We start from the raw sequence: 25,019 nt of genomic DNA, 5'->3' as shown, positions 1-25,019 counted from the left end.
GGTTTTTGATAATACCAGGTCAGTTTTATTCAAAGGGGCAAAATTTTAGGTCAGTAGCTGAAGTTTTATAGAAGTTACAGCTTGAGTGTGTCTGTGCGCAACAGCCAAGTTTCCATAGATGAGCAGAAATTGGCATTTCTGAGCCACAAAGGCAGCTTTAGGCAGCGGGGGGAGAAAAGGCACTGCCGTGCTTCGTCTGCACCAGGCGAGGCCGCGAGCAGCACCTCACGTTAGGAAATGGCGGCGTGGGCCTGGGCTGAGGGCTCCCCACGGGGCTGTGCTGGGTTTGGTGCGGCAGGACGGGCTGAGGTGAGTTATAACCCGAATTATGGAGGCATGGAAGGGCTCTGCTGCCGGTGCCGTGCCACGGGGGCCCTAAGAAGCTCCCGGACAGCGAACGGGAGGGCCGAGCTCGGGGTGGGGGGGGCAGGACGGCGACCGAGCGCCCCTGAGAGGAGTTGAGAAGGGGGGGGGCCTCCTGAGGAGATGGAGGCGGAGTCACCGCGGGGGCGTGGTCACGCGGGGAGGGGGCGTGACAGAGCCGGCCGCGCACGTGCGCTACGTGCGGCGCCCGCCGCCGCGGGGGGGGCTCACCGGACTCCCTGAGGGGCGGCTCCCCGCGGCCTGCCCCCCCCGCAATAACCCCCCCACACACACCGGGGGCGGGCGGGGGACAACGGGGCCGCGGAACAAAGGGAGCCGGGCCGCGAGCGGCACCGCGGGCGGCGGGGGAGGTCGGTGACGGGAGCGGGGCCGGGCCGCGGCCGCCCCGAGGCCGTGCCCGCAGACAATGCGTCCGCGCGGCCCGCCGAGGCCCCGCCCCGCCGCTGACGTCGCGGCGGCGCAGCCAACGGCGGGCCGCGGAGAGGCTCTTTAAAAAAAGAAGCGCCGGCCGGCGGCGGCCGCTGTCAGCTGTGGCGGATCCCTCCGCGCATGTAAACAGAGCGCGGCGGGGCCCGGCCGTGGGGTCCCACAAAGAGCGGCCCTGGGCTGGGACTGGGGGAGCGCGGGGTCCCGAGGCCTCCCCGAACCAGCGGTGCTGGAGGGGAGCGGCTCGGAACGGGGGGGGTGAAAGGGCCGGGGAGGGGGGGACCGCGCACAAAGGCGGCGGGGCGGACATTTTGTGAGCGGGGCCGGGGCTTCCCCCCCCACCCCCCAGCAGCACCCGTGGGGTCCCGGGGAGGCGCCGCTGAGGGTTCGGTGCCGCCCGTTCCCCCCCCATCAGTGCTCGCAGCGGGCCCCTAACCCCCGGGGGAGGGTCTAGAATCTTCGCCCCCCCCGGCCCCCAACCCCTCAACCGGCCCCAGCCCGGACCGGGCGCCCCCTCACAAAGGCGCGTGACGGGGCGGGGCGGCCTCCGCCCCCTCCCTCGCTCCCTCCCCCTCCGCCCAGCCCGGGGCGGACTCTTTTTCTCTCGTTCTCTGCCTTCTTGCCCCCCCCACCCCCGTTAACCCCCCCCCCCCCAGCACCCCTCCCCTTTACCCCGCACCCCCGCCTCCTCCCGGCGCAGGACGCGCACGTCCCGTTGGAGGCGGCGGCTGGCGGAGGATTGTTCGGTGCTGGTGGTGGTGGTGGCCGTGGTGGCGGCGAGGCCCGGGCCGGGCCATGGCCGAGTTCCTGCCCCCGCCCGAGTGCCCCGTCTTCGAGCCCAGCTGGGAGGAGTTCGCCGACCCCTTCGCCTTCATCCACAAGATCCGGCCCATCGCCGAGCAGACCGGCATCTGCAAGGTGCGGCCGCCGCCGGTGAGTGCCCGCATGGCGCCGCCGGGGGAACGGCCTTTGTGTGGCGGCACGGCTCGCACCGGCACCCGGCGGCCCTGCCCCGTGCTGCGGGGCGGCGGTGCGGGGCCCCCTGCCCTCCCCCGGGGCCCGCAGGTGCCCCCCGGGCAGGTGGGGCCGCTCCCCCCCCCTTCCTCCTCCTCCTCTTCCTCTTCTTCCTCCTCCGGTGAGAAGTTTGGCCGTCCCCGGGGCTGGAAGGGGGGCCCGGCCGCCCCCCTCTCCGCGGCCGCCCCCCGCCGCCAAGTGGCTCCCAAGTGTTGGAGGTGCCCGGCAGGAAAGTGGCTGGAGCCGGGGGGAGGCTGAGCCGGCCCCGCCGCGGCTCCCCGCCGGCTCGGGAAGGCCGAGCCGCTCCTCTCCTGCCTGTCCCCAGTTGCTCGGCCCCCCCCCAAAAAAAGTTCCAATGGGGCCCCAGCCGCTGTCCCGGAGCCGTTGCTGGGGGCGAGCAGCCCCCGTGCAGAGCCCTGGAGGAGGCAGCTGCTTGGGTGTTGCCCTCCATGTTGGCATTGTGGTGGTGGAGGGCTGGGGACACCGCTCCGCTCCTCTCCTCGCCCGCACACGGCCCCCCGGGGCCCGGCCCCGGCCCTGGCTGGGGTCCGGCTCAGTTTTATTTGATCCAGGTAACTGTTTCCTCAAGTTGAGCAACGTCCAACTCCGCAGCCCGGAGTTTGAGTGGTGTCTTTGCTAGCTGAAGCCTAGACAGACATGGCCACCATTTTAGAATGCAATACACAGTGGGAAGAGTAATGAGCCTTCATCTTCATCATCATCACCTCGACTGTTGGTGTAACGGTGCTCACAATTGTGGTGTGAACTCTGATTTCCTTTTGTTAGACGACCCGATTTACTGAGAAATACTGTTAAAGATCTTAGCACCATAGTTTGTGTAGTCATAATTGTTAGTTCTTTTACAGGGATAAACAATCGCACTGGTGAGGAGAGGGGCTTCTTAGAGTAAAATCTAATTAACAGGCACGTGTGAATCATCTTATTTTGGGTGAATTGCTCTTTCTCTAAGTGGAGGGTGGTGCAAGTCCGGGGTGGTGCAGCTGGCTTGAGGTAGTTTACGTGACGGCAACAACTAGGATGTTAAACAGCAACTGAGAGCCTTAAATCTCATCCAGCGAGAGGTGAAGCTGACAAAACATTTCTGCAGACTTTAGTTTTGTGAGTGATGCTTGGAGCTCAAAGAAAATAATGTTCAGAAACACATGCTCTTCTCAGTTTTGTGTTTTGATCGTTGCTGGGACTCCTGTTGGTAACCATCCTTTTCCTCCCGAATTAAAATAAAGTGAAGTAACTTGCTGCGTTACTGTCTGAGGTGATAGAAATGTTTGTGCCGAATCGAATGATGCGAATCTCGGAAAGGAAGATGTTTCCGTTTTCTGGGAGAACAGTGGGGGTTTGCATTTGTATGAACTACGTGAGAAGGCTCTTGAATTTAGATCTAGGTAGAATATACCAGTGCCCCTTTTCAGGCAGTGCTGACATAGTTAAGGGGATAAGATGGTTTTCATTATACCGTCAACACTGAACTTATGTAATCTTTTTGAGTAGAATAATCTTTTTGGAGAACATATTGTCAGCAGTATTTCAGCAACTCTGAGCAGAACAGAAATTTTATGGAGGCTTTTTTCCTTTGTGATTTGTTTTAAAAATCTCATCGATGTTTCTCATCTGTTTGTATAAAAAAGTCAAAGCCCTATCATAAAGCTTCCTGTGAGCTACATTATCTGTTAGAGAGTCATAAATGAATAGCTCTCCTAAGGAATAAATTAGTTATTACAGCTGCATTCTCGGCATACTCTCATCTCCACTTACTGAAACGCTAAGATCTGTCTGTATTTATGTTCATGTGTTTCACTGAACGTATTTAGAAGTAGGATGAAAATAGTCGGAGCTGCTGAAGGCGGAACAACACCTAATAGTTATATGAGGCCTGGCTTTCATGAGAGCTTAGCTACTACAGTTCTTATCTACCCTAGATAATGACTTGGGAGACTTGTGCAAGTGCAGTTGATCGTTCACTGGCCTGAAGCATAGAGGGAGCCCTTCCAAATCTACCAGAGAGAGCCTTGAAGTTGACGTAGTTCCTGGCCTTCCCCCTGGAAGCAGGAGGTGCAATGAATATTCAGTATAATCAGGTGGCTTATAATATTGTAAGCTACAAATTATACCGATCTTTTCACAAAATTGTGTACGTTCTAACCGAATGTGTTGTTCAGGGATGGCTGACATTTGGCAATCTTCCTGCATCCAAGTGAAGCTTTTGCCTGTGTTCTTGGTCCAGTTACCTGCTGGGGCTGCTGTACAGCAGGTATGCAGCACTGTGAACTGTCCAGGATCCAGGACAGAAAAAAGCTCGGAATTTGATCCCTGGGTTTGCATTGTTTTAGCTTAAACTCTGCCGGATAATTATTGTGCTTTTCTGTCTGAACTGCAGTATGGAATAATGTTATATGGAACTGGTGACGTCCAGTCATAGCTTCACAAGTTTATGAAAGAGTCCTTGCTCCTAAGATAGCTTTGATATTTCAGCCCTGGAGCACAAAGAGAAGAACTTTGTGGTCTCTGAAGGATAGGGAATATCTTCTCTGGCACCTTTCTTCTAGCATTATCTGGGCACCAGATATGCCTGGGAAAACACATCGGTGGTGGCTTTTCCCATGCTGAAGATTTGGAGGACAGTGAACTGTTCTGCGAGGGGGTTATCAAGGCACCTGGCATACTGTTAGACATCAGGGTGGAAGATAGCAGGTTCTAGGTGCTCATTGCCAGTTCTCGGGATGAGAGTGTGTCCAGGGACCTAACAGCAGGTATAATTCCTGCACAGCAGTGCTAGAATTTCAGAGTTTCCCCTTGAGTGCTCAAAAGCAGCTTTCTTCCTCTTCATTCCAGTCGTCACCGATGGCTTAGTTTGGCTCTTACTTGGAGGACTGTGGGACACTGCAATGCCACGCTAACTGGTTTGGACTTGAAATGGCTGTCTTGAGGACACAACGGTAACTGTGTTCCCTGACACTGTGTTGCATGACATGGAAAAGCAAGTTGAAGACTTCTTGTTGACGACCTTGAGCGTGAGGGGATGGTCCTGCTGGCAGCTGTGTCAGTCGGATACAAGGCTTTACTAGCGGTGGTTGTTTCAAGTAGTTAATGTGCTACCTAAATTAAAAATATTTGTGACTCTGTGCTGCTGAACTGAAGATGCAAAGCTAGAAGCAGAAAACTGGATGGCGTACAGCTTGTTTGCAGTCCTTCACACGCTGTGTTGCAGTTGGATTTTCTTCTGTGAACTGAAAACATCCTTTACCATGTTGTCCTTTTTAAATGGTAAGCTGGAACAGTGGCTTATTCCAAAAATCAGCATGTCAAGTGCTGGCTCTACATTCTGGAAGACTTTGTGATAGCTCCATTTCATTTAAGTGCCCCTCTGAAATGCATTGTTTGAGAATGGTATCACTGCTGTTTGAAATCGGTAGCTTTTTAATATTAATTCATGAAAGTAAGTGTTCCCTCGAATTCGCAGCATAGCTTCAAGAATAAAAGGTAACATACCATACTGTTCCTGCTCCAAATTCGACTTAAGAATGGACTCCTCTTTCCAGTTGGTTGTGTAGCTGCTTTGCAGCAGTGAAGAAATAACAGATAACAATTACTTAAGCGTCACTTGCCATATGCATCAGCTTCAAAATATAAAATTCTGTAAAACATGCTAGAAACACTAGTTTTCCGATAGCCAAACATTAACATTCAGTCTAAATGTCATTGCTTTGAGTAATGTGAATATGGAGAAGCGCAGTTAAGGCTTCCAAGTAACCTTAAGTCTGCCCTGGTAGAACAAAATATTTTAAAATTATCTGTGTTAGTGTTACTGAAATCTTGAAGGAATTGGCACTGGAGTTCTATAAATTATCGACTCAAATTTCCAATAAATCCTGGAACACTGGGAAACTTTCCAGAGGAATTAACTTCTTCATGGGTTTAAGTTCTTTATGGGTGCAAGAATTGTTAACTGCGTCTCCCTCCAGGGTGGAAGAATGGCTGATAACAGTCCTGAACAGGAACTCAAAAGGTGATACCATGAAATACGATTGCATGGTGTTGTCAAATTAGTTTTATTGTTTTCCATTCGACTACGTGTTCGGTTAAATTGGTTGTGTTGTCATGATCTGAGATCTATAAACTATAATTGAGCATGTTTCAGTATTCTAATTACAATAATTGTTATTCTGCAAAATTGATACCACGCTGAAGGAATCACAAATTATTTCAGCTATTAATGAGAAATTATAATGAAGGATAGGTTTCTAATGGTCTTTCAGAACCTCAAGCCAACAGTATGTAATTTTCATAAAGGGTCTAGAAGAACAAAAGAAATTATTGCATATAGATCGCAGGTTTATGGTAGGTGCCTCATTGTTATAGGGTGATCCCGATTGCCTAATAAACACTGGAAGATACGAAACAATAACCACTTGAGTAGGACTCCATGTGAGGTTTTACCTTTAGGAACAAAGGAGCCTGGACCAGCCTTAGAGGAGGGGGGATTGCAGAAAAATAATTGAATCCTTGTGGAAACGGGTCTGATGTTAGAAGAGCTGCTTTGGGTAAATCAGCGAACGCAGCTCTTGAATTTCCTGGTAAAGAATAGGAAGATGATTTTACCTCTATAGTAGCATGGTTCTGAGAAGAATGCCGCATTTAGAGTACTGCATTCATCTGAGAAATTTAAAGAGATCTGACAATTAGAGCGGGTGTGGAGAAGTGTCGAGAAAGTTCTGCGCACGGAAGGATGAATTTGAAAAATGTCACCGTACCACGGCTCGAGCGGTGTGAGCTGAAGGCACGGGGCTTCTAAGAACTGAAGCTGTTGTTCCGGGGCACGTTTTCAGGAACGGTGTTGATTTAAGCTGCTCGTTCAGCTGTGTGGCCAGCCTGCTGAGGGAGCTGGTCTGGATTTAAAGTCCCTCCTGCTTCCCACATTCCTCCTTGATTTTATTTATTTATTTTTATGGAGAAATAAAGCAATTTCCTTTAAGCTATGGACTAAACGCAGTTAACTTTTGGCACACCTTTGTTGAGGGAGATGTAAAGCAGCACAGCTACACCAGGAGTTAATGCAGAGAATCGCTCTGGTTTGCCCTAAACAGGAAGCTGATGGTGGTGATCCCTCTGATTTGATAATGCGCAGAGGCTCGGTCTGTTTATTTTATCAAAAAGAAAACAGATAATTACAATACATAAGCAAGCTTCATAGGGAGAAAATGATAGGTACAGCATGGCGTGGCAGTCGGGTTGAGAAGCGCCTGCAAGCCGCTGGTTCCTGTGGAGCCGGAGCCAGGTTCACTCGAGTTGGGTAACAGGACATGCATTTTTAACAGGGAAGGTGATCGGCTGTTAGGGAAAAAAAAATAAGGGAAACGATGAGTTTGCCGCCTTCTGACACATTCAGATCAAGAATGGGTGTTTTCTGGAAGAGGTGTTTCGGTGCTGAGGCTCCTGTTTACAGGCTGTCAAATTCTGGTGAAGAAAATTAGATCTGGCACTGAAGCTCTTCAGGAGGTCTTTATGTGAAGAATTTTCTATGTGCAATCCAGGGGTTGTACTGTGAAATAAGGTAAATCCAGAGCAGCTTTTTTATCAGTGTCCCCGAGCTTTAATTATCAGGGAAATACGAAAAAAACAACATTATATTACTAATGACAACTGTTCTGTGCAGCATAACCAGTGGTATGTTTTCTGTACTTCAGAAATGCTGAAAAAATGGAGTGTGTACTTGAGGAATGATGAGAGAATATCCTCGCCTCGAATCAGTCCCTTCCAGCATGGAGTTCAGACGCTCTGTTTTAGCTCATAGAAGATTTCAGATGAAACGATTTAGTCTGGAACTAAATGTGAGGCAGCAGTGGAGGGTTTGGGGAGTTTTCGTTGGTTTTCTGTTTGTTTGTTTAACGTGAGAGACATAAACAGTGTCAGTGAGCTAAAAGCTGAAATTAGAGCTTCAAGCTAAAAGCAGCCCCCTCCCCAGCCATGAAACTAATGTTGTCTGTGAGCAGAACACGTTTATTATGTCCAGCAGGATGTTCCTTCCCTCAGACCCAAATTTCTGGGTCGTTCCTGGGGCGTGCAGGGCGGAGGGCTGGTGGGTGTGCGTGCAGGAGGCCAGGCTGAAGGCCTTGAAAAGCTGGGGAGAACCTCTGGGTTCATAAAACCTGCCAGCCTTCCTTACATGAGCCTAAGCAATGGTCTTCAGTGGAAGTAGGTGCTTTGCAAGTGAAAATAATCTGAAGGGAGAGCCTGAAAGGCGAGTTTTGTCATGGTAGGCCTCTACTGAGCAGGAGAGCCTCTGTCTGCTCGGAGCTGGAGCCATCATCAGCCGGGTGCCGGTGCTGGAGTTGGCTCTTGCTTGTCTGTAGGTATGTTGGGTGCCTGCTGTGCCTTCAGATCCTCCCATAATCCGAGTTAAACTGGGATTAAAAACTGGGTTTAGAAGCTGCTGGTTGCGGCTCCAAAGTGCTGGGATGTGAGAGCTCCACGAACAGCACCGTGGTTGTGCCACTCACCGGCTGGACACGTTCGGGAGGTAGCAGCAGGACCAGACCAAAAAAAATGAGACCATCCACAGCCTTCAGGCCTTGAGGGAAGAGTGGTGGAGCTCTTGGGGCCTGACGCCCTTCGGCACTGGCAGCTGAGCCTGGCCCCCGCACTGCTGGATGCTCTCTGCGAGGTGTGGTGGTAGAGTTATGAATATTTAAGACTTGAGAGGTTTGGCTGGGAAGTTTATCCTAACTAAAAGCACATTCATTTCAGTTAAAAGCTAATAGTCTGTGACTGCTTCCAGCTCCCCACCTCCAGCGAAGACAATACTGGGTGTGCCGCTCCTATAGGCTCCACCAAGGCGCTCTCCATATTGTCCCTATTCATTGCCTGATTCCTCCTCAGAATGGTGGCACTTAGCAAGCTACTTAAGGGTCCATCCTTCCCAGAGATGGAGCCCAAGCTTTGTTGACATTGAAATGGTTGTTTTCCCCCCACTTTTTTTTTTTTTTTTTCTGAACCAGCATTTAGGTTGAGTCTCCATAATCACTTCCTAAAAAATGGGGGAGCAGGGCCCAGAGGTGCTGCCCAAGCGTTCTCTCACCATTCATAGGCAATAAAGCTCCCGTCTGACCTGTCCCAGGCTGTACTCATTTGACCATGCTCACTGAGTCCCCAGATCTCCGGCAGAGGTCTGGGGCTGTGCTGCAGCAGTGACCTGTGCAGCGGATCAGGGATCTTGGATTCAGTGCCGCTGAGGCTGTTGTAGCCTCCTGTGCGCCTCCAGCTTTGTGCGGTGCTGCTTTTCGTGAGTCTGTGCTTTGTTGGTTGTACTCGCTCTTGTCTGGTGCTGCCAGCACCCCTGCATCTGTTCCTCGTGTACAGCCACCTCTACAGACTGGCACCTCCTTTATGCAACCCCTGGTGCCCGTTTTGTCCTGATGTTCAAACCCCACTGTAGTTTCTGTCCACTACCCTTGTGTCCCAAGGAGCAGCCAGCTCTGACACTTGAGAATCATGCAGTTAACCTGGTCTTCTATTTCTCTCCAAGTTTGGAGCCGGCACAAGAAACACTTGGGTCTGGAGAGGTGATCCCCATTGCAAGCTCATCTTTTTGGCAGCAGTTCTCTGTTAGGAAGCATTCATGTTTTTGTTTGTTTTCCTTTGTTAATTTGTGGTATGTAACAGAGCCCAGTTCCATCCACTATAAGAAACACTCCAACAAGCTCATCTTACTGAAGAGTTCTGCATGTAAGGTATGCTACTGCACCCAAGACCCTTTATCAGCAGGGAGAAATTCAGTGTTTTTATTGGAAAAATCACCTTCACTCCAAATGACAGAGCGAGGACCACATCATCACCAAGTAGGTTAGCTGGTGATTGGAGTTATCAACTAATGTTAGCCTTTTAACAGGGTCAGAGAGGGATTAGTTCCCCTTCCAAAGCAAGCTTTGTGGATGACCCCACTGACACTGCTGGGATGATAAATGGTGGTGCAGACCAGTTTTGCATAGATTCTCTGATGATCTGAGTGTCTTTTGAATGTGTTTTTAATACATCCATAAAAACACGAGACTAAAAAGAACCTCCTGAGTCACCCAGTCTGCTCCTTTCCTCTCGGAGCCAACGATCATGTCACACCTTTGTAAAGGCAAGATCATAGATCGGGGAACAAAGAATGTAGGTCAGGCGTACAGGGTGGGCATCCTGGGAAGCAGGGAATTGCTGTAGTTAACTGAATGAATTCATGTTTCTATGGCAAGAATTGCTAAGGTATTCTTTTGGATCTTACTATGAGACATTGTCTAGCAAAATAATGAAAGTGACGCGTCTTTTTTTTTTTTCCTGATATTGGAGAGATTGCAACTAAAATGCTACTTGTGATTTTCAAAAGGTGTTGAAAAAAATAGGAGATGCTTCAGAAATAATCCAGGGGAAAATCATTATTTGCAACACTAGAAAGCTGATTCTGTAAAGAGATGCAAAAAGATACGATTTGTTCATTGAAGAGTATTTTGAACATTGCTTCCAAGAAGTGATCAAGAGTAGCTTCTTGGATAGTAAGCAAACAAGATTTTTGATGGAAAAAACTGAGATGGGGATGGGGGAAAAAAGAAATATTGAAGCTAACAAAGTTGTAGAACAGCTTGTCCATGACAGTGGTAATCTCATTTGCTTGAATTTGGAGAATTGGGGTGTTAAATTTGAATTAGTGAATCGGGATGAGGTGCAAGATTTACCAGCCGTAGTTACATGAAGCTTGTTATCCCTGTAACAGCGAATCTGGAAGGAAGAGTATAGAAATAGTTCTCCTATGCATTTGTAGTTTGCATTAGTACTTTAAATATTAATGTGATCCCGAGAGTATGCCTTCTGCATAGTTACATTTGCCTATAAAGTTTATAGAAGAGTTTCAGATTTTGATATGTGTCATTTTTTGCATGGATTTGTTCAGGTTTATTCTGCCTAGAGCTGGTTAACAAATGCAAGCTAACAGGCAAATAATTTTGCTCATCTTTATTGCAGGCTTCTTACAGTCATCTACGGACAATAGAAAGCCATGGAGTCATTTCAGATGAAGAGTCCGGGCACTGTAAAAACTCCTGATTTTCTAGGAAATTCAGTTCTTCCTTTCTGTTGTTTGTTGTGTATCCTTAACCTTAGTGCTTAGAGTGGTTGTTGAAAGTAAGTCAAATCGACCTTTTTAAACGTTTTCGTTGTTTCAAATAAAAAACGGGGGATGGGAGGGGATCCAGACCAGTTGCTTTTGAGGACCTTGCACATGCAGTCTGGATGCAAAAGGCAAGTTTTACAGACTTTCCAGCAACTGGCTTAAGGGACACGGGCCTGTAGAGCTGGTTTGTGTGGGCAGTTGTCTTCAGCACAGCTTGGCGTGCAGAGCAGCAGCCTGGCAGAACGAGCCTCGCCACGAAGAAGCTCCCTCTTGTGGTGCTGCTGCATTTCAGAGGTGCTTTTCTTTCCAAACCTACGCCTTGTAGCTCTGCTTTTAATGAAAGTCGCGTTTATCTTAGTAAATCGTGTTTCAAATTGCATGCGAGTTTTTTGTTGAGTAAATAATGTAGTTATTAAAGAAGAGTTATAAGAATCTTGTTTAGGAATTGAGGCAATTGCCATATGCTGGAACATAAGATGCGAAATACTGTTTTCATGGGTTATACCAACTTCTAGTTCGGTTGAGACGCTCCAAATTGAGCTGTTTGTGACTTGAAAGTGAATCGGTGATGGTCAGGATTGCCTGTTTATTACTCCTGCTGTAATTTCTCCAAGTGATGCTTGCTGTGTATCTTTAGCTCAGACTTGCGTCGTGTGAAACGGGTTTTGCGATAAATGAGATGTGCGGTGCTGTGGTTCTGAAGTCAGAGGAGTCTTTTCATAATAACCAGTGTGACCTGCTGTGTAATTCTTAGCCTGTATTTCCCTCAGCTCTTCCTGCTTAAAAAAAAAAAAGTCAAGAGCTTTACAGTGAGCCAGAGTAAATCCCATGTTACCTCTCAGTAAGCCAATTTACCGTATCTCAGCAGGAGTTGTTGCAGGGACTTTCTCCTTGCTAAAAGTTACACTCTTTTACGGCTGTTAAATTTGTGTTGACGGACCCATCTGCCTGCTGGACTGGGAGCCGTGTATCGGGTGGATGAAGTTTGGAGCTCCTCTTGGTAAAGCAGCTGACGTGCCACCGCAGCGTTCTGCTCTGCGCATCGTTCATTGCAGTGTTGTGAAGCCTAAAAAGTAAAAGGTGTGGAAAATACTGTTAGGGAAGTCGGTGTTGTCTGGAGTCACGTGAATTTCCCCAAGAAAATAGACAGCTAGTTCGTTGCTGGAGCAAGTGTCTTTGGCAAAAAGGGAAGAAGTTCCCAAAATGTACCCCAGTCAGTAATAAGTAGGAGATGTGTGCAGCTAATTAGCTAGCTCTGGAATAGTTTGTTTCTGTATGCCATGTTATCAGTGAGGTGTTCTGTTAGATAATGCACATCAACTTCATTTGCTTTCGTAATTGGAGAGGAGAAGCTTGCTTCTGTCCTGTCTGAAGACAGGCACCTTTCCAGCTGTGGGTCTTAGGTCTGTGCATGTCCTGCGGAGCCTGGCGTCCTTCTGTCTTTCAGCATCAGCTGAAACCTGTAGGATCAGGTGGGAATCCCGCTCCTCCTGTTGTGTCCCAGTGGCACGCAGCTTTCTGCTGGGTTTTCCTAGAGCCAGCGGACTGCCAGAAGCCGGACTGCCAGAAGCCGTGTGGCCTAGCCAGAGGTCTTGGTGCTGCTCTTTGCACTGTTGGCTGCCTTTATGTGGCAGCAATAGCCCTGAAGCCGTGCTGGGCCCAGTAACAGTGCCGTAGGTGGTGTCATTGCCCTGCATGATCCGAATTCTCGCTCTTACTCTTTTCATTCCCCTTTCCTGCTCTTTGGCCTCTGCAGATTCCTTTTCTGGGTTGTGGATGACCCAGCAGCAGGAAGCCCTGGCTTAGCTAAGCAGTCAGTTGACAACGCTTCTTTGTTTGCCCTTACTCTCTCAGCCCAAGCAAAGCTCTTAGGATCTTACAGCTCTCCCTTAGGCGATTCATTCTCCAGAATGTCCCATGGGTGTTTTGTGACGTTACCACCGATTGTCCTCTTCTGGTCTGGCTGCCGGCCTTCTGTCGCTCTGTCTTCACGCACAGAGCAAGCCCCAGAGCTGTGTCTAACTGCACTCGTGTAACCAGCTTGAAAGGCAGATTTGCTGTGTTGAAGTACAGCACTTCATTCCAGTCTTGCTCCGAATGTTCCCAGTTGTGTCTCTTGCAGTTTGGTGGCAAGAAATGCTTCATCGAGTGTCAGAACGTCACAAAAGAACGTCCTGCCTTTCCTCTGTCAGACTGGGGATTTTCATGGTTTGGTAGTCTGGGAAATAAAATAGAACCAATAAAAATGGGGTTAATTTTATGTAGTTGTTTATGAACTTCGTGACACTGGAAACTGGTCTTAGTCCTGTGGTTAACGGAACAGAAATGATGGAGAAGCACGTACGGTTGGGAATTGACTGTCCTCCCGGTAATTTGCCATCCTGACCCACTGTTGTCATCTAACTTCCAGTTCAAGTCTTAATTTCAACCTTGCCAAGTCTTGATGTGCTGAAAACGCCTTGTAGGATCAGAAAACTTTTCATTACCAATTTTGAGGTTTGGCGTATGCGTGATAAAACGCATAGGTTGGTGGCCTTCGCGCTCAGGTTTTCCGTACACTGCGGCTCTTGCATCCCTTCCCTCGAGTTGCTTCTGCTCTGGGCTTTGCTTGGAGTGACAGCATGAGATTGTCATGGTACAAATTCAGCCTGCTTGTTTGTACATAAGATAATTCCCTTGCCTGTCCCTTATGGTTATTTTTGACACTAGTTTTCCTATTAAGCACTTCTGCTAAAGTAACAAATATTCTGCTTGTGACTGGTTTTATTTTTGTTGTCTGAGTCTGCAGGCATTGAGGAAGCGCTGTTGTCTTTCCTGGTAGACAGCTCTCTTGTCTTCCTCTGCTATCAGTAGCTCTTGTGCACGTTATCTTCATTCTGTAATTAGTGATAATAAGATAGCTTTATATGTAATAAATTACTGTCAAGTTCAAATCAAATTTAATTTAGTTCAGCGAAGCTCTGTGTTGCCAAACCAACTGCATGCGATAGATGTCAGAGATGTAAAAGATAAAATTGCTTTATAGTCATAGGTATAAATAACGCTAGCAGTTGCAGGTATTTTGTTTAAGTAGTAATAATCATTTCTAATTGATCAGATTCCAGTTGTTCCTGAATGTTTGCAGACAAGGAATTAAGAAACTTTTTCTGCTCTGTAGTGCAGCTGCTGGTTGTTCCTGAGCCCACCGGTTACAAGAGCTAGCTGCTGCGTTGTCCTTCAGGAGCGTGTAATGCCCGATACCAAATGCTGGTCTTCCTCGTAAGGGCAGGTGTTGTGTTTTGGATCGTGGTTCATGAAACTCCTCGATGGTTACTCGATGGTTTTTGTGCTAACCATATGAATCTGTTGCTCCATCTCAGGATTGTAACTGTGTGTTTGTCACTCCCATCTAAAGCATTGGGGGGGTTGACTTGCAAGAAGGCAGCGCTCCTCTGTCGGATGGACAAAACCCTCAGCTGCCCGCGGTTCCCATTTTGGAGTGGGGCCTTTGCAGTAATGGGGCAAACAGCCCAAGCCCCACTGCTGCCGCCCAGTGTGTGCAGGAGGGGGACTGGCTCAGCGAGCGACTGAGGGCTCTTCGAGGACAGGTTTTCGGTTTGTCATTTATTTCACCATTTCAGTGCCCGTCTACTTGAAAGGCACAGTGACATATTTAAATGCTGGACAGTGAGACTGGCTGGGGGTTGATGCTGCGTGTTTCCCTGGCTAGCCTTGTTCAAAATGATGCATTTTGGAAAGAAGGGTCAGCCTCACAGAGGCAGAGGGAGGAGATGGCTGTCGGCAGGGGCTGCGCGGCTGAGAGCTGTGGTCCCAGTGGATGGTGCTGTGCTCTGTGGTGCTGGGGAGGGCTTGGAAACCACAAAGACCTCTCCATGCTTCGGGTTTACCTGGCTTTTGAATAGAGTACAAAGAAGCTTCATTTATTTTTCTGGTCTGTTGATGAAGCACTTTTTTTTTTCCCAGGACTGGCAGCCTCCATTTGCATGTGATGTTGATAAGCTTCACTTCACTCCGAGGATCCAGAGGCTTAATGAACTAGAGGTAAGCTGTAAAACTAAACATTGCTTCTGCTCCAGAGTGTTTACATGTTCTTCCCCCCCACCTTTTTTTTCCAGTTGATTGTCCGTGAGCTCTGTTTGACTTCAGTTCACAGCATTCAGTACATCTGAACATCAGTTTTGAATTAGCACGCAGAAATCCATGTGTTTCAGAATTTACATGAAAACATACCAACCATAAAAAGTAAAGTTAATGCTCGCTGAAGGAACAACAAAAAAAAAATTAGGCCTTTTCCACATAGAGGCACTTATAAGCAGCTAAACTCAAATTCTCAAGTGCCATAAATTTTTGTCTGCATTTTCTGTGTGTACAGCATCTTTTAAAAGTAGAAGAGATGAAGCATTTACAGAGTGCTTTAAAAATAACAAGCCATTTGGAAGAAACAATTGCAAAATCTGGATTCAGTTGGTGCAAAATCTGCTGTTCGCAAGCACTTTGATTCACTGCTTTCATAATTCAGACTAGAAGAAGGGAGTGGCAGCGAGTCCTGGTTGGCTCACTGCTGGTAAGAACTGGAACGATGGTGACTCTTTGCCTGCCTGATTTTCCTCATGAGCAGAGGATGCTTGCTTTTCAAAGACCTCGTAATTATGTTAAATGCCAGGGTAAGAGCTCAAATGTTGGCTTCAGGTGCAAGGGAAGCAAGAGATGTGTATGGACACAGACTGGCTTAGAGCTCTCTCTGGAGCTTAAGAACAAGCTGGTGTGTATAGACATGGCTATTTTCTACCTTAAGCACAGAAAAATGTGATGAAATTGAAATGTGGCAAAATTTAAGCTACTACTCTAACACAGCAAGTGTTCAATTAGAGCCCAACTTTACTGTGTGAAGTGCTCTACAAACAGAGTAGTTGGCTTTCCTTGCAATAACTGGTTTACTTCCTTCATAAAAATGATCCAAATGCAGTCTAACAAAAGCAACCTGTAATAAAGTACCTGCGTTACCAGGATTTAGGTAGTTCTTCTAGCAGTAATAACTTGCTGCTTGTCTGTTCTCAGTACTTTTCTAAATGCATTACAAAAAGTTAAAAAGTGACTTCAGGAAAGACAGATGATATTTGTACAGATTTTTTTTTTTCCTGATATGACATGAAGGAAAAAATGCAAAATTACACTTGCAGAGGGAAAAGGCAGGCATGCAATAGGGGCCGCAACTTTATAAACCATGGGAAACAGAAGCTTTATCTGCGTTTAGCATGCCGTTCACTTTTTGTTTTTCAGGCCCAAACCCGTGTAAAGCTGAATTTCCTGGACCAGATTGCAAAGTTTTGGGAACTTCAGGGATGTACGCTGAAAATTCCACATGTGGAGAGGAAGATCTTGGATTTATTTCAGCTTAATAGAGTAAGACTGTTACAGTGGAGAAAACTCTTCCTAAGAAGTTGTTGTATTATCACAGTTTTGGGATGGTATCATAATTGTTCACGATAGATTTGGGGGTATATCTAAGATGGAAACTTTATTCAACCTAACCTAGCTAATGTGACAAAATAATAGGAAATGTAATAATTGTGGAAGCTTTCGTATGAGCAGGGAGATTAAATTTAATTTCCAACTCTTCTTCAAAGTTGAACTTGAATACAAATTGGTCAAGAATAAACTTAACTGGAAGAAGCTTCTGAACCATGACGGCAGTGAGAAAAGGCTTTTCCATTAGGAATACGAGAGAACAATATCCAGTTACTTTTAGGATGAGGCTTGTTGAACTTGTGGAGTAGATTATGTATTGTGATAGCAAGGGATGGGATTCACTGACCCTCAAGGGTATGTTCTCTGTGCTTCTTTACATTTAGGGTAGTGTTCGATTAGTTTTGAGCCTATTTCATAGTAGATGTTCCAGTGAGAAGAACTGATTGTACTCTGCTAGAAAGTCTGTTGGAATACAAAGTAGAGGAATGGCAAATTGCATCCAGAAAAATTCTCAGAAGTAGGCTGAATTGCTGTTTGGTCATCACATACAGATGCTGACTTGTTTGTAAAGTAAAGACATTTACATGTCCTGATTAGGTTATATGTTCCAGTTACAGCTTTTTTGAACATTTTTTTTTTTTGAACAATTGTTACGTGTTTTTTAAAAAAATCTATACTTTTCTCTTTTAAAATAGAAATTGTGTTGTCTTTATCTTCTTTAAACTATCAATGCTTTCCTTAAATGCTGCTAATGCTGCTCATCTTAGTATTAAGTTTATAATCATTCTGTTTTCTCTTTTTAGCTAGTTGCAGAAGAAGGAGGATTTGATGTAGTTTGCAAGGAGAGAAAATGGACCAAAATAGCCACTAGAATGGGATTTGCTCCTGGCAAAGCAGTGGGTTCGCACATCCGTGCGCACTATGAGCGTATTCTCTATCCTTACAACTTATTCCAGTCTGGAGCTAGCCTATTGGTAAGCTATTCTGTAGCTAACTGAAGTCCAATTAATTTAGCTGCCAGTCTGTTTATTTTTTATTTTTTGATGGCATATTTCCAGAGACTGCATTTTATGTTTTATGGCATGTGGGTGATGGTAAGCAATTTAGAAAACCATAGACAAACTTTTAATCAAAAATATTTTTTTAAAATCACTGCTAAGCTGGATTCTTAAAGGTAATCTATAATTGACTGGTTTGAAGTCTGTGTTTCTGTATTTTCTATCTACAGTTTATAGCAGCCTCGTGATAACATGCTAGGGAAATTGCTGTGACAAAAATATTTTGCCTTGCCTCAGACATGTTCATGCGAAGCAATGGAAAGTAATACTGTTTTCTGGAAGCATGTCATTGAAAACTTTGCATTTTCGTTCTGGAAACCTTTAATTCTTGAGTTGTTGTTTTTCCAAAGTGGTGTGTTTTGTGACACCTATCTTTGGTTTCATATTTTTGAGATGCAATTACACAGGGAAAGAGATCTAAATAAAGGTTATAAAGCAGTTCACATGGTGCTACACTTTCATGGAAATGTAGGTTCCCCATGCAAGTGTCTGTCGTACAGTTGATGTTTCAGTTCATGGTTTTCTCTGTAGCAGACCCTTTCAGAATAGAAAAGCATTCTCAGATGACTGCTTGTGATCTCATTTGATGAGGTCATGCTGCTTTTTAAATGTAACTTTCCAAGCTCTCTCTTGCAATAGACACCTGGTATTTTTCTTCCAAACTGATGTGTTTAGTGCATCATTTGGTTCTGGAAAAGCTATGTTGGTATGTTTAACTTTGTTTTTTTTTTTTTGAACTCCCCCCATAAAATCTGTTAAAATATTCCCCTCCTACATGTGGGAATGATGTATATTTTTAGTGAACTGAGAGAATCCACAGAAGTCTTCTTTTTAGCTCATTTTCCACTCAGATTTTTTTTTTCTTTCCGATAATGTTGTCTTCCAACTGAGTTTGTTTTGCAATTCATTTTTTAGGATGAATCTCAGATGAGATTCTGTTTGGCTTTCTTCCATGTGTTCACAGTAAGTGGTGCTTTCCTAGATGCTTCTTGTGGAGGTATCCATTTTATTTTATGTCTGTTCAGTGATTTACTGAGACTCCTAAGCATCTGTGATTTTTTTTTTGGGGGGGGTGGGAGAAGATACAGCTATTGGGTTTGACAGCTGTCGGTTTCAGATGTGTGCTTTCTTCTTGTGATACTTCAACAAGCCTTTCAAGAGAAGCTTTCCATGCTGCTAGGATCATCATCCATCAGATTAGTGCTTATACTCACTAATTTTTCTTTTTAATTGGTAGTATTTGCAATATTTTTTTTTCCTGTGTTTGTGTGTGGGGAAATATGGAAGGATGTTATTTCCACTGTTGGCTGTGCCATAACTTAAATCTTGTCCAGATCTGAGTATAACATTAATTATTTGTGGGTTAGATGTATGTTAAACTGCCTTCATAAGGTATTTTGACCAATAACTCATCTGGAAATATTTATCTATAAAAAGGTAATGAAACTATCTGGAGTTGTTTAGTATTGAACTAGTAGCATGTTTTTGCTAAAGCTATTGTTCAGTCAAACACCAGAAATTGGCATTTTTCTAATACTCAGAAAAGCTCTTCACAGGGGTAAATTTATTTCATTCTTACCTTGATATATTTGACTAGGCAGGTCTTGGATGTAGCTCCAGAGAAGTTGCAGTAGACCTGCTGGCATTCTGGGATGTACTATCTTATATTCTCATTTATATTCCTAGCTGCATTAATTATCAGTATGAGACTACGTGAACTGGAGTATCCAGAATCTTGTGTCAAAACTGTGCAATGTTGCCTAACTGTTTGCAGTATTTAAAATGCAGTTACAATTTGGGGGACAAGAGATAGTGTGTTTGTTTTCTCAGTCTGTTCTCTTTTCCAAACTAAAGATTTAATGTTCAGAGTGCAGTTGATCAGTCCAAAATTTTGTATGTGTATGCCTCTAATAAAGATAGATCTGTGTGAGGTAGTTCTTTGGGACCTTTTATTGCCATTGGAGAGAAATAAGCAACTCTGGAGTGTGCTGTTTCTCTTAAAGTGGATATGTAGTGGGGTAGACCAGTGGTATTCTGTAAGTACAAGGAGGCTGGGTGATCAGCTCATGCAGATGACTACTTCATAAACATCTAAAACTGTAGGGGAGGGATTGAATCCCTACATTTTTTCCACCTTTGGACATCCTGGAGGTCTTGTGAACATTCCAGCTGCGCCCTTTGCCTGCCTGGTGAAGGAGCTGCTCTTCAATTGGTTCAGCTCATGGGTTTGTAACTTACTCTGTGCCACCATTTGGAGTTCAAGGAATGTGTTTGGAACCATCTTCTCAGAATATAATGGGATCATGATCACAAGCTAGCTGATGGTTTGTAGGATCAGCTTATGGTAAGTAATTGTAGAAAGAAGTTTAACCTTTCCAGAAAGGCTCTGCTGGCTGGGAGAGGAAAGCACTGAAGAAATAGCAGTTAGTAGCCTTTGTTAAAGACGTGCTTGCAGTTAATCGGGTCAGTCAAGGAGTGACATAGCTTCAGAGGAATTCTTATTCTTAAGTCAGGACTTAAGCCCCTAGTTATTGTAGGTACAATTGAAAATGTTAACTAACAGTCATTTTATATTGCTGCTTTGCCTTCAGGTTACTGAGGCTCTGGGAAATGTTTCTACTTAAGTAGTTATTGAAAGCTTAGTATTTAGGAAATGTCTTCTGGGCTTGCTTTTTTTTCAGTGAGTAGTGCTCTTTTTTTTTTTTTGCTTGGACACTCCAGTGAAACGAGGCAAGTTCTGCTCTTTGTTGTTTTTCTTTCCAAGTTTCATTACTGTTTTGTTTAGGAAAAGCTGTTTGCCTTCTAGATATTTGCTTTCAAGGATCATATGTCCTCTGTTACCAGAAGGAGTACAAACTTCTTTTTTTGTGAAAGGTTCAGGTTTCACATGAGCGCATAATTCAAGGAACCAGAATTTACAAAAGCCATTAAATGTGTCAGTGTTCTGTGGGACTTTGGTCTCCTTTACTTTTCTGGTCACTTGTTTCCTTTACTTTTCTGGTCACTCGTTTTCATATTTCTCCTGTTTGGTTGTCTTGTCTGCTGGTCTTTTTTTCTCCTGAGCAATTATTTGTGACTTTTTCCCACTGATGTTAAGGTGAAATAATTCACGTCATCTTCTTTCAGTCCGAGCCTTAAGGGAGCAAGATCTTCTGAAGAATCAGCTGCAATGCTCTGTGGGGCCTCTAAGTACTCAGCACAGGAACATACCTGCCTTTGAGCCGCAGCCAGGACATGTGCTGCTTTTGTGTTTAAGCTGCAGTGTTAGGTGGTTTTCTGTGTGTATTCGGTGTTGAAGTTCTCACGCATTTGCTTTTAAAGAATAAATCTATAGCTAACAAAGTCTGTGCTGTAAAACAGGAATTCAGAGGCTTCCCTGAGAAGTGTTGTGGACTTTAACTGCATGATAGTTTATGATATTCTGCTGCCCTTGGCTGATGTTTCCCTTTTGTCAGTCGTGTATTTCTTAAAACATGGACTTGTCTTCTGAAATACCGCTCCTCCCTCCCACTTCTGACTGTGATTTGTTTCTGAAAGTCTGATTTTTGTGTTGTCTACAGAGGATCGGTCCTTATGCCACTGTAACGGTTCTCTTGCAGTTCCTATCCTGTTTTCTCTGTTGTTGACAAAATGCTTCTGTTGGGAACAGATGAACAGAACTGGGGCAATTGTATCCTGGCAATTTGTGTGGGATATTTTCTAACAACATAAGATTCTTCCTTTCTTTAGGGTTTGTTGTTTACTCGTAAAAATGTGTTATGTCTTGTCTCCTGTTATTGAGGGCTCTGTGCCTTGACAAACTTAGAGCTGTACTAATTATTATTTGCCAAATGTATGCCCAATTTTCAGCTTTTGATAGAAATTACTTGAAAGAACTTAATCTGTTCTTGCATCTCTTCTTCCCTTCTGCTCATAATTCACCCAGCAGTCCTGTTCTCTCAAAAATATACAAAGAACGTATCTTCTCTAGTGTTCTTCAGACAAAGCTCTGTTTCAGTTGAGAGGGATGTATAGGCTGCAACTTACTGTTGTATTACTCTGTATGTTAGCGTTACAGTAATGCAATGTGAGGGCACCACAAGTTTCCTGTATGTGGTTGATACCATCTGCAAAAGCATCATCTATTAGAAGAATTGGTATTAGTCCCACAGTGAAATGTTTGAATTTTAGAAAGAACTAATAACATACTACAGCATTGCAGGAGACTATAACTTGGTTCCCCAAATGATTTTGACACTTTGACATGTTGTTTCACTCGCTGAGAATGAAATTTCCAAATGTTAAATGTCCCACCCGGGGCACTGCGTAGTCCTGCTTGGATATCCCTCAACTAGGTTGGCCTTCCAAGAAATACCAAGCGTAGAATGCTTTGTTCCTACAATTCACAACTTCCCGCTTGGCTGGTTTTATGAGCAGCCCGGGATTAGGAGGGCTAGACTTGCTGGTTGTGTTGCTCTATGAAAGACTGTGTAAATGCAGTGAAGTAAAGGTGAATAGGACCTTCATTGCACACTGTATGGGCTGCTGGACAGGCAGGCATGGGAGGAAACTAGAAAATCTTCTTATGGAAGTTTGCCTGCTTTTTATACTGTTCTGTTGCAATTACTGTTTTGGTGAACAGTGTTCTGGAAGAGAAATGCTTGGTGCTCGTAAAATTTAAAGGATGACTTCAGCTTCTATTTAAGAGCCTTTATTAAGGGTACTGCACATAGTAAAAGGGCAGGAAAAAGAGATTTTGTGACTTGTATAAAATGGTAACATTTAAATTGTCACAAATACTGTCTTTATTAACTCGTCACAGTAAATATTAAAGTCCTGTCTGCATTCTTTCACATTAGCCAGGAAATTGTTCTATGCAGTTTGTATTAGAAGTGGAGGCAGAAATTAAGTAATCAAATTGTGTCTCTTCAGTGTTTGCAGAAACCAGATCTTGCTAGTGACACAAAGGACAAGGAATATAAGCCCCATGATATTCCACAGAGACAGTCTGTTCAGCCATCTGAAACTTGTCCACCTGCTCGTCGAGCAAAACGCCTAAGAGCAGAGGTGAGATAATCTGTCTTTATATGGGTAAGTGCTCTGCGGTGTCTGAGCTTGAAGTTGTAATCCAGAGATAGTTGACCTAACAGTGTAATGGCACAACAGGTTTTAGTTAAGTTGCATGTGTTTTATTTCTATCAGGTCACCAAATACATAAATAGTAAATAGCTGTTTATCGTTGTTAAAACATGCCTAAATATTTATAAATGTATGAACTATAAATAGTAAGACTTGTTTGATACTTTAAAAAGAAAAGAAAATGTTAAGGTTGGGAGTACTGAGGGGCTCTTCTAACGAAGTTGTTCCACTTGCATACTAGTTATGAGTGTGTATGATAAAATATTATTGTAGCATAATTATAAATAATACGGGGTTTGTAGATTAAGACACAAGTGATAAATTCTGGAAACGAAGCTTGTCTTTTGCAGCTTTGATCTTCATCATTTCCTCAGAAGACAGTCAGTAAACAGCAGTTATTCTTGTAATGTGTTGAGAGGTTTCTGTTAACCTTTTGTGAGTTGAAGACAGAATTTAGATTAGAGACCATTTTCTTTATGACATTAGCATTGTTTTCCTTAATTTTTGACCCCGTGATTTCCATCAGTTTGAGATACTTTCTCCATGCAATCTGAGGAGAAAATCGCATAACGTTAAGTCAGTATAGGTTGTAACAAGATTAATCTTATGTGCTTAAGAAATAATACTTATTTGGCTAAACATAAAATGTATATGCAATGAGTTTTCCCATGAAAGATGTATTTCAGAAGATTGTTGTGTTTCCTTCGTTGTTCTGCTGTGATTTCAGTCTTTCCAGGCTGATGTTACTGCCTTCACAGAGCTTACTATTTCTTTTGTTTGAGCAGTTGAAAAGGCTCATTCCCAGGAGACTGTCTTAGTAGTGGTGACATCATGAGTTAGGAAGGTCACGATTGACTCTGTTTCTAATCCAGTTAGTTTCAGTCTCTCTATTAAACTCCCATTGTTCTAATTGTGGTTCTTATTACTACCAAGCAGTACAGCTTAGTTGTTGCAAATTCTGCTTATATTTTTTTTCTAAGTTACAATTAAGGTTTTCTAAAGCTTTTCCACTCACGTAGTCTATTATGAGTAGGTTTATAATTCTGAGAAAACCTCAGCAGTTTGAGCTGAAACTTTCCATTTGAAGTATCTGCCTGGGGTTGAAAGGTGTTCATTCTTAAGTGTTTTTAAAGATAAAAAGAAGTATGGGAAATATATACTAAAATTCTAGCTGTCAGTGGTGTCAGATGACACTGACTAACAAAGAATGCATGTCTTTGTCATGTCTGTGGAAACTAACTGCTCATACCTAGCCAAAATTGAAGGCTACCCTCTCTGCTGTTTCCCTGATTGTTACTGGATGACATACACCAGATTTTTATGGAAAGAAAATGTTTGATAAAATATAAAGTTGAAACAGAGCTAAGGCTGGATTAAGCAGCATGGACTGACTCACTTTGGAAGGAGTTGTAGTGTTTTAAGACAATTTCCAAAAGTTAAGATGTGTTAACAGATGTGTTTTTCTGATCCGTTTCAGTGCAAAGTTAGCTGCATTGTTAGCTACTCTGCTGCAGTGGGGACCTGTTGGAGAGGGTCTAGAGGAGCATCAGAGGCTGGAGCCTCTGCTATGGAGCCGCGCTGAGGGAGTCGGGGTTGTTCAGCCTGGAGAAGAGAAGGCTGTGGGGAGACCGTACTGCGGTCTTTAAATATATAAAAGGAGCCTATATGAAAGACAGGCTTTTTACCAGGGTCTGCAGGGACAGGTCTAGGGTCAGTGGTTCTAAACTGAAAGAGGTTAGGTTTAGATAGGAGATCACGAAGATGTTTTTTACATTGAGGGTGGTGAGACAGTGGAACAGGTTGTGCCAGAGAAGTTGTGCTTACCCCATCATTGGAAGTGTTCAGAGTCAGGTTGGAAAGGGCTTTGGGCTACCTGATCTAGTGAAAGATGTGAGGGGGTTTAGACTTGGATGATCTTTAAAGTTCCCTTCCAACCCAAGCCCTTGTATGAAATTCCTTGTATGCTTCATTTAAGCTAAACCAGTTGATTTTTGTGCTGACCTGGTTGCAGAGTACACTTGGGGAAACACTTGGTTTGTTCAGCCAAAAGAAGAGAAGGCCAAGGGGTGGCCTGATTGTGGTCTGCAGCTTTGTGAGGAGGGGGAGTAGAGGGGTGGGTGCCCATTCCTTCTCTTGGATGCCCAGTGCCAGGATGGGACACGAGGGAATAGCAGGAAGCTGCCCTGAGGCAGTTAGGAGATCAGGAGAAGGTTCTTCACCGAGAGGTGGTCAGGCACTGGAACAGGCTCCCCAGGGGACGTGGTCACAGTACCAAGCCTCCTGAGTTCAAGGAGCACTTGGACAACACTGTCAGACACAGGGTTTGATTTTTGGATGGTCCTCTGTGAAGCCAGAAGGTGGACTTGATGATCCTTGTGGGCCCCTTC

At 44.8% G+C, this 25,019-nt stretch overlaps 1 protein-coding gene across 1 annotated transcript in view; it reads left to right on the top strand.

The window, feature by feature from the left end:
* Positions 1 to 1,395: 1,395 nt before the first annotated feature.
* Positions 1,396 to 25,019, top strand: part of KDM5B (lysine demethylase 5B) — a 55,041-nt gene continuing 31,417 nt past the window's right edge. Inside the window, exons 1-5 of the mRNA XM_040535502.1 lie at positions 1,396 to 1,743; positions 14,951 to 15,028; positions 16,268 to 16,390; positions 17,260 to 17,430; positions 22,426 to 22,560. Coding sequence (XP_040391436.1) covers positions 1,606 to 1,743; positions 14,951 to 15,028; positions 16,268 to 16,390; positions 17,260 to 17,430; positions 22,426 to 22,560 — 645 coding nt within the window. The 5' untranslated portion in view covers positions 1,396 to 1,605. The remainder of the gene's footprint in view (positions 1,744 to 14,950; positions 15,029 to 16,267; positions 16,391 to 17,259; positions 17,431 to 22,425; positions 22,561 to 25,019) is intronic.

Source organism: Cygnus olor, chromosome 24, assembly GCF_009769625.2.
Source record: "Cygnus olor isolate bCygOlo1 chromosome 24, bCygOlo1.pri.v2, whole genome shotgun sequence".
Classification (NCBI taxonomy): domain Eukaryota; kingdom Metazoa; phylum Chordata; class Aves; order Anseriformes; family Anatidae; genus Cygnus; species Cygnus olor.
The sequence above is the reverse complement of the archived record's forward strand: the minus strand, read 5'-3'. Positions and strand labels throughout refer to the sequence as shown.